Consider the following 18,476-nt stretch of genomic DNA (forward strand, 5'->3'; position numbering starts at 1 on the left):
TTCTAATTTACAGATAACTAAACATACTTATCTCTTAAATATGTAAACAAATGTAACAAGAACTAATGCAAGCAATATCTCAATCAAGACGGTGTACATTTTCATCGCTCCTAAACAAGTTGCTCTAAACTTTTGCAATCAAATACTCTTTCTCCTCAACCAGAGGCAAACTTTTAGAATCTACATCTCCAGAGACTGTTATTGCTCATTTTTGAACATCATACAACGGATGATCATTCAGTCTGTCTTCCTTTTTGTTTTTTTTTTTTGTTTTGTTTTGGGACACACCCGGTGGTGTTCAGGGATTACTCTTGGATCTATGCTCAGGAATTACTCCTGGAGGTCTCAGGGGACCCAATGTGTGGTGCTGGGAATAAAACCCAGGATGGTCACATGCAAGGCAAGGCACCTACACACCCACTATTGCTCTGACTTCTTTTATATAGGTTTGTGAGATTTATGAATGCTGTGACAAATATCTATAAATATTTGGTGGTTTATGGCTGAGTAATATTCCATTGCATAAATGTAAAACTATTTCTATTAGCACTAGATTATAGATAAGCACTCAGTTTGAGATATACCCAAACTCTAGTTCTGAGATACTAGTAATGACACTTCCAAGAATGTCCTCTACAGATCTTTTCATAAATATGTGCTTTCTTAGTTCATGAGAAATTACCTAGGAGTGTAGTTAGTGAATCACATTGATTTTATATGAAATCTAGTGTTCCGTGGGTATACCGTTTTACATTCCCACCAATAACAGATGAAATATTTTAATCATTTGGTGTGTATACAGAGGTTATTTTGATCTGCAATCTCTTTCAACCACCATGAAAAACAATATGGAGGCTTTTTAAAAAATGTATTTAAAACATGATCCTGCAATTCAACTTCTGGATTTATACCTAAAGGAATTTAGATGTATACCCAAAGGAAATGAAAACAGGAATTGGATGAAATACATGTATACACTCCCATGTTTATTGCAGTATATTCGTAATAGCTGAGATCTGGATACAATGAAAATACTGATCAATTTGTGGGTGACAAAAGATAGAGTCAAAAAATTAAAAGGTAGAGTTCATGCACATATCAGAATATTATTGAGTCATTAGGAAAGTAAAGGCCCTCCCGTTGATCATCGATTTGCTCCAGCGGGCCCAGTAACGTCTCCATTGGAGACTTTATTGTTACTGTGTCTGGCATATCGAATACATCACGGGGAGCTTGCCAGGCTCTGCCATGCGGGCGAGATACTCTCGGTAGCTTGCCGGGCTCTCCGAGAGGGGCAGAGGAATTGAACTCGGGTCGGCCATGTTGGCTGCATGCAAGGCAAACACCCTACCCGCTGTGCTATCGCTCCAGCCATTAGAGAGCATGGACGCCCCTTGGGCAACTGTGCTCAGAGAGCTGAGAAATCTATATCACTTTAACATGGAATACATTTTTAAAAAGCCAAACTAGAAGCAAACAATCCAGAGTGAGAGCTATCCTGGGATGGGCGAGGGGGTCTAAGCATGATGATGTTTTAAGGCGCAAACTTTGAGGAGTACTAAATAAGACAAAAGAGACCAAATGTACAGTGTTACTGAGTATGAGCATGGTAATATTGTACTGAGTGCACAGTCTGGACATACCGTATGTGAATACGTAACAAAGTCACAAAGCCATCACACTATATAAAAGGAGCAAAGCAACACACTGCATACCTTCTAATCACACGGTTACATATCAACTTTCCCCAGTGAAAATGGAAAAAGGAATTTACATTTCCCTATGAATGTTATGAAATACCTGTTGCATGCTCACTAATCATTTGAAAGTGCTTTTTTTATGAAGTATATGTTAGAAATTCTAGTTCAATTTTGTTTCAAACAATTTTGTATTCTAAGAGGTCACTGCAATACTTTCAATATTCTTTATTTTCCATAGAAATTATAGTTCTAGCTTGTGGTTTATTTAATTTTATGATCTACCTCAAATTATTATATATGGTTATTGACTACAGCAAACAGTCTGTGAAGTATACGAAATCCTTTATTTCTATTTTACTTATCATTGTGACATACCTTACCAAGAGTCAAGTACACACATCTGGAATGTAAAGCTCACATTTCTTCATGTGCATAATCCTTACAACCACTTCTGGGTCATTTGGAGACTCCTTTTTAATATAAAAAATATTTGTCAGTCTTGCTATACTAATATTGCATTTTGGTATAATAGTTATGGTAGCTTTTTGTCATGTTTCACTTTCTTTAACTTACACATTCTGTTCAGAATATTTTGAATTTGAGGCATGGTATGCACACACAGATTTGTGAACTCTGGCAATAATTCTCTGGTTCTCAGGGGACTGTGACTCCCAACTTGGGAATACCTGCTGACGCTTTACCCCTGTCTGCAAGAAGCTTCTGATCTAAAGCGTGCTAGGTCCCTACAGATGCGATATATGGAGTAATTCAAGACATGATTCATTGCCCAGTGGGAGGAATGATTTAAAAAAGAAGTGCCTTAGTTAGAATCATTCCCATATAATTCACAGAAACACAACTGAAACTAATTTAAGCAGAAAAGGAACTTTTGCAACTGTGAGATCTGGGGGTGCCTCTGGCTTCAGGTCTGGCTTGTGTGAAGCAAAACAATTTTCTCTTGTTTACCCTCATCTCCTTGCCATATAAAGGACCAGAATGGACACTGGAACCCCCTACACCAGTGTTTCTCAAAGTGGGTGCAACTTCCTCCCAGGGGACACTAAAATGTTCCATGGCTGGTGGTAGTAAAAGAGGATGGTGAGCCAAATAAGTTTGGGAACTTAGCCCTTTTGTGGCAGGGGTCGGGGGTGGGGGCAGGAGGCACATCGAGAAGTGCTTGGGGCTTACTCCTGGCTTTGTACTCAGGGATCACTCCTGGCAGGTGGGGAACCATATGGGGTGCCAGGAAATGAACCCAGTTGACCATGTGCAAGCAGGTACCTTACCCGCTGTATTATCTCTCTGGCCCTTGTAACCCCAATCCTAAATCTCATTCCTCAGTTGACAACCTCAGTGGAATGAATCCTTTTTGCCAGTATCTCACTATTCCAGTCCAGAGAGTACTCTGGCTGGTTTATCTTGGGTCTAATGTCAACGAGGACCAAATTGTTGGCTAGACAAGATCACATACTATCCCCTAGAGGAAGGGCGAACACTACCATTAGTACATGATTAAGTACTACATGCAGGAGGGGAGAGTTCTTGCAAAGAATCAGAAGGAAGTATGACAACAGGCCAGGCAGACAACTGGCTTCTGTATTTCATTACAAGGGAATGTGGGCAGTGAATGGGAAATGAGAACAAGGAAGCAAAGCTAGAGGAGTCTTTGTTTGGGATATTAAAGCCCAGGTCCTGCCTCTCTTTTCCCAAGGGTCAGTTGAGCATCTTTCTTGTAGCCAAGAGTTACTGAACAGCCTGACATTCAGTAAGCAGCAGGAAAGAGCCCAATCATAGCTATGAATGGGATGAAGACATGAAAAGAGGCAGGGTGTGTTGGATATGAGAGCAGCAAAAAGCAGGGAGACCAGGCTCAGCTCTCCCTCTCACATTTGGAGTAAAGGTCTCATGTATTGATGAAAGGATGGATGAGATAAGGACGAGGCCCCCTCTCATGACATTCTTCAATGTGATTCATGGTTGAAGTTGACCTCGATGGTCTTAGCGCAGTGGAATCAGCAAACTGGCCCATGAACCAAATGGCTCTGTGCCTTTATTTATTCATATTTTTTTGCAACTAAAATGCCTTACCTATCTGTTGATGTATCTATCATCTAGGGCTGCTTCCATGCTATAGAGATCTAAATAATCACTACCAGGCTTTTGACAGAAGTCTTGGGTCCCAGGTTTAGCAAGACCCATACTCGATTAGGATTATTTTCTCTCTCTACAAGAATTTTATCCCTAATGCCTGTAGTCAAGAGACACAATCCATGAAGTGTGCTTTAGAATATGGTTTGGCATGTAACAAAGCACTTTTCAAATACCAGTTAAATTAAAATCCCAGGTTATTAATACTTATCTCTATTCGCCTTCCTCCATGGAATGATCAAGGGGTTACTATGTTCTCCCCATACAATGTGTTGATTAATTTGTATATTTCAAGGGGTTTCCCCAATACACTCACACGTATTTCATTACTTTATCACAATGAAGCATCACAGAGTGTTTTGTAGGCAGGGTGCCAAGCAACTTACACACACCCCCTCACTCTGTGCTCCCCTATTATTCCCAACTTGAGATGAAACTGAAGCTTTAAGGGCTAAAGCAAGTGACCGCACAGCTCACAAGTGGCCCGGTTGGAATCTGAAGCCAGGCAGTGTGACCCCCACGTCCCAAGCGTTTATCAAAGACACTATCTGGGCGTCTCAATGTGGTCAGTAACCTAGTTTTCAAAGTATCCATTTTCACAGTTCCAGATATCAGGCTCAGATAACAGCCCATCTGTGGGCATGAGGGCAGTCACACCTGCTTGGACACACAGTGGGGCAGCACCCGCCCGGCCCTGCACCCTGCGCCTGCCCACTCACACCTCACCGCTCCACAGTCCTGGCTCCCTGGGCCTCAGGCATCCATCAGGCCCGGTTGCCTGGGAGATTGGCCTAAATAATGCATGGCTCAGGTTGGGTCATGGCTCGGCTGCCAACCTCTTACGGCTCCTCCTTGGCCAGAGAATGTTTCGAGTATTCTAGAGTCTGACATTTAAAAGTCTCCAAGACCTGATCCTCATCTAGTGCCTACCTTCCTCCTCACTGTCCCCCTACTTGTCTTCTAGAGTGCAGACCGTGGGATTCCTGAACTGTTGTGAATGGAAATGCTCTGTTTACTGCACCCTCCAGCCCAGCCAAGAGGCTGCACTCAGTAGTTGCGTAACAAGGAGTGGTTGCTTCTTGTTCGAGGAGCCAATGAAGGCGCCAAGTGAAACTTCCTCCACTCTGTCTGCTCCTGCCCCAGGTCCAGGTTGAAAGCACCTTCTCTAATTGTCTACCCAGGGCTTCTAAAGGACCTGGTCTGTCCCATCCCCTCTCTACGGTCCTTTACACACCAATGTTGGTTTCCTTCCATCAGTCAGAAGTTCATGGAGGTCCCTGGTGGTACTGGAAGGAAGCAGTCTGAGCCTAGGATCCCGGGCCAGCACAGCGTTGGACTGCCTTTCAGAGCCAGTGAGTGGGCAGGAAGCGCTGGGATGTCCAACAGGAGACCAACCCCAACTGCTCATGCTCCTGTGACTTCCATATCAGTGAAATGGGGGCAGCGAGTTCAAAGGTGAAAATATTCCCTTATGTAAAAGGGGGCTAGGGCTGGAGCAATAGTACTGTGGGTAGGGTGTTTGCCTTGCACGTGGCCAACTCGGGTTTGATTCCCAGCATCCCATATGGTCCCCTGAGCACTGCCAGGGGTAATTCCTAGTGCAGAGCCAGGAGTAAGCCCTGTGCATCTCCAGGTGTGACCCTAAAAGCCAAAAAATGGAGGGGAGATGAGAGCAGCAAAGAGCTGGTCTCCCTGCCCTCTTTGCTGCTCTCAGCTCTCCCTTGCCAATTTCACCATTTTGAACATTCATTCAAGGCTTGTTGAAAGCTAACCGGAGGCCAAGGACCTCTTTTCGGAACTCTTTTTTCCTCATTCAAAGGTGGATCATTAAGTACCAGGAGGTTTACTCCATGGCTTGGAGGCCAGCCACACATGCTAGGGGAAAAGGCAGCTCAGATAGAGAAGGGAGCACCAAATAAAGGGTGTTGGGAGGATCCTCCCAGGATGGGAGAAGCATGCTGAAAGTAGACTATAGACCGAACATGATTGCCACTAAATGCCTCTTTTGCAAACCACAGCACCCAGAAGGAGAGAGAGAACAAAAGGGAATGCCCTGCCACAGAGGCAGGGTGGGACGGCGGGGGTGGGGTGTGGGAGGGATACTGGGATCCATGGTGGTGGAAAATGGGCACTGGTGGAGGGATGGGTACTTGATTATTGTATAATTGAAACCCAAGCACAAAAATTTGTGAATCTACAACTGTATCTCATGGTGTTTTACTAATAAAAATTAAAAAAAAAACCAAACCAACAAAGGTAGATCATATGGACACCCAAAACCAGAATATTCCATGAGGGGTGAGTGAGTGCATGTTTGGGAAACTCCTAGATTGGCAGGGATGTAATAGATAATCAACAAATGTGAGCATTTCCAGTGCCTATTAGACTGTGCAGGCACCCTGATGCATGTGGAGGACTCAGGGTGAATAAGACAGGCCAGGCATAGAGCCTCCATGTCTACGGTGAAGCTGCCACACACAGGGATGAATAAAAGTACCACCCAGGTACTTCTGTGAAGGATGGGGAGAGACATCACCCAGGGAGCTTCTTTGAGATAGAGGCAGGGAGGATTTGGGTAGGATTGTTACAAAGATTCAGCAAGTAATAAAATCAAGTCCCTGCTTGGGTGTAGGCAGAAGACAGTGTTTCTTGATTAGGGTGAGGAGAAATACTTGGCCTGACCATAAGGACTCTGTCTTAGGGTAGGGGGTAGGGGTGCTGCCTTTTATTCTAAAATGCTACTTCCCAGGTCCCTTCTCCCACGTGCCAGGGTTTCAAAGCCCTCTCTATGCCTTTGCAAAGCAGAATTTATGGCCCCTCAAGGCTGCTGCACCGTATCATCCTTGGCTTCACAGGCACTTCTCCTTCCAGAACGGCACACGCTGACTGTGAAAATATCTAATTTTACGGTTGCCTGACATCGTCCTTGGATGGGCAGAGGCCGCATCCTTGTGCAGTTTTCCTTAGTTTCAAAGAGCAGGAACAAAGCCGGGCTGTCCCCCAGCCCTGCACGCGGAGAGCAGCTCGCTGCGGGAAGAGTAGCACTCAGTGGAGTGCACTTCAGGTGCTTAAAATAGACCCACTGTGTCATTAGGCGATTTCGAAGCCAGTCATTTGGACTGGCTCTGCTGGTGCTGGGGTGGGCAAGGGACAAACAACCCCTGGAGAAAGACCTGTGCTGTGTACGGAACCAAGAAGATGTGAGGATGAGGCTTCGGAAATGATGCCAACAGCAGAGTGGAATTCTGCCAGGAGAGGGGGTGGGCTGTGACCGGCACATAGCAATGACCTCGGCACCGTGCTTCTCACCATCGGGCCCATCTGCACCCCTGGTCTGGCTGGTGATACCATACTGCATGACCAGAACGTGCTTTGTGCGAAATCGTTCAAGAATTACCTGTATTCTCAGCTGCTCACGAAACAGCAGGTGGGGCTGGACCGCCCCCATCCCCCACTGCTTCTCCCTCTCACTCACAGGCCTTGTTGCTTCCCCACTCCTGTCCCTCTTTGCTGGCATGCGCCCACTCATCACTCTCTACCCTGAAGGCAAGACATCACTCGCAGTCCAGTTCTGTAGAGTGATGTCATGCCTGCCTCCCCTCCCAGCCACCTGTAATCACCCTAGTGCACAGCCCACGCTGTCCACTGCCTCCTGGCAAACTGACACAGCCACTTTCACCAGATTTCCACACCAATAACTGCCCTGCACAAGACCTTGGAAAAAGGTATGGCAGGTACAAAGAGAAAGAGGTCAGGTCACGTCTAGGCAGTGTAAATGATCAGGTGACCTTGACCGAACTCACAGGAGGGAAGGAAATGGGGGAATATCGAAAAGGACACCCAAATCTGGGGATGTAGCTTAGTGGTAGGGAATGTGCTCTTGTGCTCTGTAAAGTTAGATGCTGGTTCAGTTCTTGCACACACACACACACACACACACACACACACACACACACACACACAACACCTCCTTCCTTTCTAATCATTAACGTTGGTGATTGGGTACATAAAAGTTCAACCAACTGGGATCATCAGAAAATGACATAGTTTTCTTTCTTTCAAAAAGGTACTATGCTTATTATATTTTATGCTGAATTTGAAGAGACTGAAATTCAAGGTGGACCTCATGACAGATGGTCAGAGAAGCCAACGCGGAGCTTAATGGAGTTCTTTATTATAAGGAAAAAAAGGGGGAACTTTTCATCACTGAATTGATTCATCAAATAGCTTTTGGGCATCTATTATAAGTCAGCCCTCGTGCTTTGTTTTCTATGTTACTGGCTAGCCTGTTTTCTTCCAAAGGAATGAATAAATATCTGTCTCCCATTGAAGAATGAAGTTGGCACCACTGGCATTCTTGTCTTTCTCCCTTGAGGAGAATCTCAGAGTGGTAGGGGAGGTGGAGACAGTTATAGGGCCTGGCACTAGCCCTGGGGAGCACATGCGTGGACCTTTTCATAAAGTGCCCCTCATTCCTCACCATCTGGTCCAGGCAGGTGGCATGTGTCAGAACAACCTCTGCACTCTCCTGGGTCAGGATGGGTCTCTGAGCAGGCCGGGGCATCCAGACAGTCTTCCCGTACTCTGGGCCCTGTCCTTTGTTGAGGTATTCCTGAAAACAAGGCTGCCTCAAGGAGGTAGGGCAGGGTCTGTCAGTCCAACTGTCTGTCCTGTGCTCTCCTATCACCAGGGGATGCCATCCCTTCTGGGAGCCATGGGGGCTGGAGAGACACTGGAACATAAAAGGATTTCATCCCCTTTAGGAGGACTCACCACGTGGTGGATTAGATTGTGCCCATCAGCCACTGACTCTAGACTCTCCATAACTTAACTCTCCATAACAGCCACTGACCCTCCCATAACAGACTGGGGCTTCCCAGCTCTGCGTGAGGATGTACTTCTCCATGCTGGTTCTATGGCTCCTCCAGTAAAGGAGGCAAGAGTTCAAATATGCCGAGGTCAAAGAGGAACTCTCAAGCTGTCCTGTGTAACTGGATGGGAAGTGGCAGGACCCATGGTATGTTAGAAACCAGGACATGCCCTTGAGTACAGGGTGAGTCCTGAGGGCTGTCATGTCAATGGACGCAGACAGGAAGTACAAGCGTATGGCCATCCTCCTTTTCTGTGCTCAGTATTTACTTATCAAACATTTTTATTGAATCATTGTGAGACAGACGACTACAAAGCTATTCATGACTGGATTTTAGTCATACAGTATTCTAATACCCATCTCTCCATTAGTGTACATTTCGTGTATGGGCTCTTTTCCAATTTTTTTTTATTTTGGTTTTTGGGCCACACCCAGCAATGTTCAGGGGTTACTCCTTATTCTGTACTCAGGAATTACTATTGGAGGTGCTCGGGGGCCATATGGGATGCCAGGGATTTAACCTGGGTCAGCTGCAGGCAAAGAAGGCACCTTACCCGTTCTAACACCCCTATTTATTTATTTATTTTTATAAATTCCAACCTCCCAATGGTGGCAAATAATTCCACTACAGAAAGCTGCTGCAAATGAAACATGTCCCATTGTGCTGGCCACCAAGAGGCCCATGTGGCTGGACTGCACGATCCCCAGACTCCAGGCCATGCCTCCCACTTCATGCCTGGGCACATCAGAAGGTTGGTGAATATTTGTCGAGAACAATCCAGTTCTTATTCCCCAGGCTGGCCATTCCCAGAATCTGGGCAGATGAAAAGCATCAGTCACACCCCTGACCCTCATTCCTTTTACCTCACTGAAACAAACACTAATGACCGACAGGGGGTGGGAGGGTGGAGGCTGCGCCCTTCAGAGACACACACTCAATAGCAAGAAACTGCCTTCTACCTCCTGGGAGCTTCCAGCTCTGTCTATGCCCGGCCAAGGGTGGCCAAAGATGGGTGCAAGCATCAAAATAGGCTGGTCTCTGTGTGATGGGTCAATGACTATGGACATTATGATAGTGATATCGGCAACAAAAGCTCTAGGAACCGTGAATATTTAGGGAAATGCTTCCTCTCCCCCCAGGATGTCTCCTTCTTAAGGAATCCCCTCCCGGTTTTGGGTGGGTCAACCCCACCCCCAGTTTCTGTACTAGAGTCCCAACTCCAGTGTCTCAGAACTGTGACAGTGTTCGCAGAGGCAGGAAGAGAGAGAGTGAGCAAAGGAGGAGGCCCAGGCCAGACCCTGACCTTCCGGTCCTCCGGGGGAACAAATCCTAGTGACAACCCCAGTTGGAACATCTGCCTTCAGAGCCATGAACCCAGGCCTTCCTTATGTTTGGGGGTATTGACAGGAGGTATTGCCATGCCAACACTATACATTATATTTTTCTTTCATATATGCCAGGCACTATTTTATGCAAGTCATGGTCACGGTCCTCCTGTTGTTCATCGATTTGCTCGAGCGGGCTCAGTAATGTCTCCATCATGAGACTTGTTACTGTGTTTGGCATATCGAATATATCACGGGTAGCTTGCCAGGCTCTGCCGTGTGGGCGAGATACTCGGTAGCTTGCTGGGCTCTCCAAGAGGGGTGGAGGAATCGAACTCGGGTCGGCCATGTTGGCCGCTTCTCAGGCAAATGCCCTACCGCTGTGCTATCGCTCCAGCCCATGCAAGTCACAACAAGGAACTTATTTAGTCTTTATGACAACCCAACGAGAGAGGCACCATTATCACAACTTCCCACGATTATCATTCAGCCAAGAAACTGAGGCCTGTTAACACACAGCAAGTAACAGGCAGGGCTAGAGTTTGAACCCAGCTATATAGGTGGTAAAGGACCAAGAATCTATGACTCTTCTCTCCTCCCCTTCATCACACACCCAATACATCTTTGGGAAAGGGTAACTTCATGGAAGGGGTCCTGAAGGCACAATAGAAATGATTTTAAAAGCAACATTTACTTAAAAACATCTCCCTGAAGACTTTCTTCCACAGAAGAGCTAATCAGTGGAGAAGGCAAAAAATGTAATTGCTTTATGAAGATTTTTGGTAGCCTTCTTAAGTGACCTCTTTCTTCTTTCCAAAGTTTTCTGTATTATCCAAGCAGTTTAAATTTGTGCCCTTAAGACCATGAGTGAGATACTCAGTCTCACTGTTCTTTCCTACATGCACTGGAGGAATAGTGGCTATTGATTCAGTTCTCTTTATGCGTGTCTGATTATTTGTCCAGCTTCTGAAGAATGCAATGGGGTGCGGGATGATTTCTTTAGCGCCCTGAAAAATTCCAGTCTGTACCTGAAAGGATGACAGGGAATAATCTAGCTGTCAGACAGCCTCACAATAAGAAGGAGCTTACACACCTCTGACTGTTTTTCCATCCTTTGCAGTGGAGCTCACAAACTCTGGCTATCAGCCAGGGGCTGACCATTCACCACAACAGATTTTATCTCAGCAAAATAAAGCTTCTGCCCAGATCGGAAAGCTGGAGTTCAAAATTGAGATCACTTCCTTTATGTAGTACAAGTACTTCTGAAATTGCATTGTGGTTTTCAGAGTCCTGTTAGATTCATTTGGGAGGGGAGTCTTGAAAAAAAATTGCTCCTGATGGTTTTCCGCTATCCCCCTCTCTCCACCCCGTCCCCCATTGCCTTGGCTTCAATAACCCTCTGTCAACAACTGCTTCATTCATTTGGGAAGCTCTGTTTAGAGAACATCTCTCTTTTTTTTTCTTTTTTTTGTTTGTGGGCCACACCCGGCAGTGCTCAGGGGCTATTCCTGGCTCCCATAATCAGGGACCAATCCTGGCGGTGATGGGGGATCATATGGGCTGCTGGAGATCCAACCTGGGTCAGCCACATGCAAGGCCAGCCCCTTCCCTGTCATGCAATTGTTCCAGTCCAGCATCTCTATCTTTGTAAAGTACGCAATCATCACAATTTTATGTGTTTTGCAGAGTTAGAATTTCTTTCCTGGGAAGGGGGCTCCCAAGAAGTGCTCAGAAGCCTAGCGGCCCAGCTGGTGATTCCTGGCCAACAGGAGCAGTGGTTCGATGCCAGGCCCTGGGGAAGTGGCGCTGTACCAGCTCGGCAGTGCCCAGGATACCTGGGTGTATGGGTGGGGATTAAACCAAGCCTGGCCCAGACAGGCATGTGCCTTAACCCTTGTTTTCTATCTCTGGCCCCTGAACTTAGAATTTCTTTAGAGGTCCTCTTAGTAACCTCATGCTCATAGTAGAGCTGAAAGTTAGCAGTTGGATTATCTGGTGTCATGGGCTTTTGGGGGGGGTGCTGGTAGGAGGCTCCAAAGCAGTGCTCGGGTTCTCCTGGGGATCACTTCCACAAAACTAGGCCAAAGACCAGAAGGCAGTTCAATGTCACAGTCTAAGGATGCAGAGGTGGGTGCTGGCCCTGTCGTTCAGGGCTTACCAGGGCTACACACAGTGGTGCTTGGATTTCCAGGTGTGCCAGAGTTTAAACTTCAGTCCTGGGGCATGCCAACCACTTGCCTCTGCCTGCTGAGATATCCCCCAGCCCTCCTCTTGTGCCCAGTGCCCAGTGCTTTGTCCTTGCCTCTGAATGCTCCAGTCTCCCAGAACTCCGTTGTGACCTTCCTAACCATTTGTGGCCATCAACTGCTTTCTCTGTTCTCTGGTTCCTGTTGACTCCGTGAAAGGGGAAAGCAGATGGAGGGAAGTCAGGATATTTATTTCCGGCCCCTTACTTGTGGCGTTGCCCTGGACTGGCTCCCTTGGGAGCAGGGTCACTGGCCTGACCCCAATAGCCTGCTGGCTTTCTGGGTTTCTTGTTTTCTCCCCCAGGCCAACAGGCAGGGTGAGGGTGGGGACAGGCTGTGGAGACCAGGCTTTCTGGGGAGGTGTCCAGGCTGTGGGGACTATTTTCATGCTCTGCTTACATCCTTGTGGAGATTCTTCTTACTAGATCTCTTCAAATCTGTTCCCAGCCAGCACTTATCCAAGAGACCCCTTTTCTCCTTCATGGAAAACTTAGTAGGTGCTAGGTAAAACACATTTTATTTTCCAAAGTCTCTTCCCCCTAATTTTCATTCTGATAATCATTAAAATCTCAGCCTCTTCTGAAGAGAGAGAGAGAGAAAGTGTTTAGGTTCAGGGCTTAGAAGCTTAATATTCAGGGGTTACCCTGGGTGATGTTCAGGGAACATGCGGTGTGGAGATGGAACCCATAAGCACGGCAGGTGCTCAGCCCCTGAAGCCATCTGTCTTCGACCTGGATCCTAAATTTTCATCTTCCCTCTTTCAACCCATGGGATGTAAAATACTGGTTTAATAATCCTCCTAAAGCCTCTGGAAAGCCTTGATTTCCCAGAGAAGCAGGCTAATTTCAGCCACTGGTTTTGGCAAATCTATCAGAACTCTGCTCTACCCAACAGCCAACTCACCTTCAGATTCCTTTCTGTTCCCTACAACCAAATGCCACAGTGTTTTTTATTATTTAACTTAACCATGGTGATGACCACACACACTGGCATCACTGCTCACACACAAGCATGATACAGTTCAGGCTAGAAATATATTCATCCTGTCCAAGGCCACAGAGAGGGAGATAATGACAGTTTCAAGAGATTAGGACACCTTCACATTTCCTACTCCCCCAGCATGGCATATGTTTATTCCATGCTGCTGCTGCAGGGATCAGATACCCTCAGTGTTCTCTTGAACCAAACAAAAGTCAAATTGTTAGGCCCATCCATCAGAAAGACCAATGAAGGAAACTAAAAGCACAAACACAAATACTACTGTAACCATGTTACTGCAACTACAATGGAATAAAGATTATAGTAACAAAAGGAGGTGCCATGGCCCATTCAAATTTTTTTTAAGTCCAAGGCAGGAGCTGGAGGGCAGGTAGGAGCTTCTTAGAGAAGGGGGAAGGCCATGGGTGCCACCAGATGTGGTAGGTGCAATGGCCCTGCATCTCAAGGACACCCAAAGTTTTTCTAAACTGGGAGTTCAGACCCGTGGGAGTAGCCTTTCAGGGGACACAGCGCTGGGGTGCTTAGGGCCTCAGAACTCTCTGCTATATTTTGACTCCCTTGTCTTGGACCCAGAAACAGGGGTGCTCCTGTAGCCAACATGGGAACAGGTGACACAGTGAATTTCTGCCTTAGAAGAGGTTCTTTGGAGGGTTGCAGTCCCCAGAGACTACCATCATGCCAGATCAGGCTCACCATCATGCCAGATCAGGCTCAGCTCCCTCTGGGTGAGCCTCAAGGAAGAAGGTCAGGAAAGTGGCCTGGGTCCTCACAGCTGAGTGTGCAGTGATGGGACAAGACTTGAGGGTCCAGGCTTCTGCATCTCCAAAGGATGTGGGGAGAAAGGGCAGGAGGAAGGGCAGAAGGTAAATGTTCTGGACCCCAGGGGTAAAATGGACTGATGCACTGAGAACAGCAGGGCACCCTGAGGCCTCCTGAAGGCTTGCTGGGGGAAATGGGGTTCACACTCAGCACACAGTGGGCTGTCTTGTTCTCTCCAGCGGAAGCACAAGGGACAGAAAAGGGAGCAATGTGGGGCTGCGGCTGGGCCAGGAGAAAATCAAAGACATCACCCAGAAATGAGAGTGGGGAAGAGGGAGGCAGGGGAGGGTGGGGTGGGAGGCCCAGCCCGCTGGGGCACAGTGGAACCCGGTACTCTTTGCCTTCCTTTCCCCAGAGTCCTTTGCACATGGAGCGTGGTGCTCGGACTGGGTCCAGGACCCTGGAGTGCTGGTTTGCTTCATGCTGGTGCTGTCTTGTTCTCTCCAAAGGGAACCTCACAAGCTCTCTGTGGTCTCTGAGGGCCAGGCCCCCTGCTGGCCTCCACCCAGGCCTGCCCAACCACCTGCTACTTCCCCCGCCCCAAGGTGCCCTGATCTGGGGTACACTTAAGCTCAGTTGGCTTTCAGAAGCCCAGGTCTTGGGTGAACTGAAATTCATATGAAGCTTTGAACCAGCATTCTTTGTGTGTGTGTGTGTGTGTGTGTGTGTGTGTGTGTGTTGGGGAGGGGAGCCGGGGGGCACATCTGGTGGTGCCCAAGGTTTACTTCCAGCTCTAGGCTCAGGGATTGCTCCTGGCAGGACTTGGGGAGCCATAAGGGGATAGGCACTGGGTCAGCAAGCAGAGTCCCAGGCAAGTGCCCAAGCTCTTCTGAGCTTCTCATCCATTATAACCACTGACCAACATTTCCTAAGCCAGTTCCCACGTTCCTCTCACCCTGGAAATCCCGCTTTGGTATTCTACTCGGCTGATGACGGTGTGACAGCCTAGAAGTTGTGTTCCCTGCTTGCTAACGTCATAAGGTCAACAATGACAAGAGCCAGCATGCCCACACAGTGACTACCACAGCCCGAGCACCACGGCTGCCAGTATCCAGCTATGTCCTGCATCCCATGTGGTGGTCACACTCAGCTCCACTTCACCCAAGGAATGTAAAAGACAGCACCCCCAATTTGCAGATGAGACCACCCATGCTGAAAGTCCACAACCATGGATAAGTGATGTAAATGACAAGGGAAGACTGGAGCCCAGGACTCTGATTCCAGGTCTGATGGCCAGTTCTGACCCATGGCCCTGAGACATCAATCCAGAGGAAGTGACCAGGAGTTGAACAAAGAGCTCACACTTGCCCTGGTTTGGGGGGTTCCTGCGAACAGGAACGCCCATACTATGGGAAAGGTTGTGTTACCCAAGTACCTTTATCATCCAGAACTTAACTGCTGCACCGGGAGAAGCATAGATTAGCAACAAGTTTGTAGTGATAAACCTGGTATGAAAATACACTTTTCAGAGGTTGGATGTGAAGGCTGGGCTGCCTGTTCAAGCTCACTGTTGAGCACTGTGGCGGAGGGAGAGCAGGGACTCAGGAAATTGAAGAGAAAGAAAAACTGATTCTACTTTCAGCAGGAGGGTCGAATTAAGGATCTTATGCCCCAGAGGAGAGGAGCACTGTGCTCAGATCTGTCTCCCCAAGGACCATCCACCAGAAGCCGAGCCGTGACCTAGAGACCTGGTTACTCTGTACTGAGTGAGGATTGTGAGGACCTGGGCGAGGATGGGGTTTCCCTCTGCAGTTTGACCCTGGGGAGCCCTTACAAGAAACACTTCCTCTTATGGACATCCCTGGGTCCCCCCCTCTACCCCACTTACTCTGTTTATCTTCTGCTAGTCCTAAAATGAATACTTCCTCCCTATTTGGACAAAGTGTGCCAGGCTGCTAGGTTTCGTCTTTTGCAGCATTCAGTGAAGTAACTCTTCCTTCCTTTCTTTTTTAAAGTAGAAACTTGGTTTCCTTTTTTTTTAGGAATCTCTGGGCTACTAATGGGAAAAGTTCTCTAGGATTCCAGGCAGTGAAGGGCAGATTCAGTTAGCCTGCTACCCAATCTCTGAATACCTTGGAAAAAAGAAAAAGAGAAAGAAACACGCTATCTCCATTATCCAGAGATATAGGACCCTAAGAGGAATGGGTGTTGTCTCCCCTACAGATGATGAGAAACCGGGGATGGGGGTTGGGGGAGGGGTGGAGGACAGGGGACAGCTTTCTGAGGCAAATCCGCATCTCACTAGGTGACAGGGTCTCTGGATTTTGCTCTTTCCCCCAGTCTGGTGTGAAAGCAACATGTCACTCCTGACTGTCAGGACCAAGAGGCAACATTCTTTGGCTGGAAGAGACAGGAGTCCAGCCAACCCCACTTGCTTAGCTGAGCTCTGTAATCCACAGAGGAAGACAGAGAGATGAGTCATACAAACACATAGTAAATAAATATATTTCATCTCATCTCCACCGCTGTCTCCCACTTTCCTCCCCTCACACTGACAGACTTGAAATGGGGGTGTGGTGGGGGGAGGAGACGGTAAGTGAGGATGGATGGACACAGTCTCCAGAAGGTTCTGGATTTTTCAGTTTTTTTTTTTCTGAAGAAATATCTAGATTATTAGGAAGCTCCAGTTGAACCCGTCTGAACTTGCAGATGAGCAATCTTGTACTCGGATGCCAATCTGATGGCAAAGTCACAGACCCAGGGGCTGATTGTCCAGGGAGCACCTCTGCTCATCAACCCCACCTGCTGCAGAAGGTGGCTGGGAGGAGAGGGCCCAGGGAACCCAGGCCAAGTCAGGGCTGACCACGCTCAGAAGCAGCAAACCAGAGCGACTCGCTGCCGTTCAGAGCATTGGAGGCCGAGCTCAGGGCCAAACGTCTCCTCCTGGCTCTACAACAGCAGCTGTGGCCTCCAGCACATCAGAACCCTGCGGCCCAAGGCCCTCTCTCTTTTCTAGATCTCAGGAGACCCCTGTCCGGCGGCGCACGAGGGGGCTAGCTTGAACACCCCCAGACCCCAAGGTGGCTTCCTCAGGATTTGTGCATCAAACCGCTCCTTCCCATCCCCACACTGGCCTGCCGCCTCTCCCACCAGCCTGGGGGACCAGGAGCCCCCACCCTGGCTCCCTGGCTGGGAGCAGGAGGTCTCCCAGGGCCCCAGCAGACAATGGCCACCCCGCTACTGCTGCTTCAGCCTTGCAGGCTCTGCTAGGAGGAGGCAGGCAGCTTCCCCAAAGGCAGGTGCAGCGGGACTGGGACGTGCCCCCCCCCCCCCCCCCGCTGGCTCTGCTGTAAGGTGCATGCATGCCTCTGCTGGGCGGGGGGGGGGGGGGAGCGCAGACAGTGCCCCCCACGGGCCCGGGAGCCACGCGTGCGTGCACCCAGGTGCCAAGCTGCCTTCCTCCTGGCTGGCAGCAGCAGCCCGGGCGCCGCTCGGGCACCTCCGCCCCCACCCCGTTCCCATGGCGAAGCCAGGAGGACCCACTTACTGCTCGTGTTCATGGTGATGTCTCGGCACCAGCTCCTTCTTCATTCGATCCGGAGGCCCCGGCTGCTTTTCGGATCTTCGGATCTGCCGGCCTCACTCATCACCTGGGGGGGTGAAAAGGCAGCCCTGTATCCTCAGGTGCTCCCTCTCTGTCTCTGTCTCTCTCTCTCTGTCTCCCTGGGCTGTCGTCCCCTCTCGTCCCGGCGGTGGCCGCCGGCCTGGCCCGGGGAGAGGACTACCAGGCGCAGGTGAGGGCAGGAAGGAGGCGGCGGCCGGGCGGGCAGGGGCGCGCGGGACCGCGGCCCCCTGGCCCCGATGCCCGGGCACACGCGGCGGCGCTGGTCCCCGCGCGGCGCACCCCGACCATGTCCGCCCGCGCCTCGGGAGCCCGAAGGGGGTGTGGACCCCGGGGAGGCAGGGCGGGGGCCGCGCGTCCCCGCCCGCCGCCGCCGCGCCACCCACCTGGCGGCCGCGTCGGGAGCCACAGGCCCCTGGCCGCTGCCCGGGGCTCATGGATCCTGCGCGTGGCCGGCGCGCTCGGAGGCCCAGGCGAGCGGAGCGGCCCGGCACAGCTCGCCATCCATGATGCGGCCGCGCGGGCCACTCGCCGCTGCCCCCTGCTGGACGCGCCGCCGCGCCGCCAGGCCCCGCCCTGCGCCCGCAGCGGCAGCTCCCAGCTCCGGGTGGCACCTGCATGCCAGGGACCCCGGGGTGCGGGTGGTGGGGGTGGGGCGGGGGTGCGCAGCGGGGCACGTGTGTGGAGCGCTTGTCTCCCCCTCCCCGCTCCCTGCCTCGCCACGGAGACCTCTGATGGGAGGAGAAGACCAGGCCGGCCTGGGAGTTGCTGCTTCCAGTTGTGCCCTGACCTGACAGCGTCGGCGG

General features: G+C 49.6%; 1 protein-coding gene across 4 annotated transcripts in view; it reads right to left on the reverse strand.

Annotated features, from left to right (window-relative positions):
• The window catches only part of ABLIM3 (actin binding LIM protein family member 3), a 123,107-nt gene extending 104,890 nt beyond the window's left edge, over positions 1-18,217 (reverse strand). The window contains exons 1-2 of one of the 4 annotated variants that reach the window (XM_056124369.1): positions 18,057-18,217; positions 17,596-17,698 (exon numbers count right to left, since the gene is read on the reverse strand). In XM_056124369.1, the coding sequence (XP_055980344.1) occupies positions 17,596-17,608 (13 nt within the window). In that variant the 5' untranslated portion in view covers positions 17,609-17,698; positions 18,057-18,217. The remainder of the gene's footprint in view (positions 1-17,595; positions 17,699-18,056) is intronic. The other 3 variants (XM_056124367.1, XM_056124368.1, XM_056124366.1) reach the window with 3 other exon arrangements.
• Positions 18,218-18,476: the final 259 nt, after the last annotated feature.

This window comes from Sorex fumeus, unplaced genomic scaffold, assembly GCF_029834395.1.
Source record: "Sorex fumeus unplaced genomic scaffold, SorFum_2.1 ptg000051l, whole genome shotgun sequence".
Lineage (NCBI taxonomy): Eukaryota > Metazoa > Chordata > Mammalia > Eulipotyphla > Soricidae > Sorex > Sorex fumeus.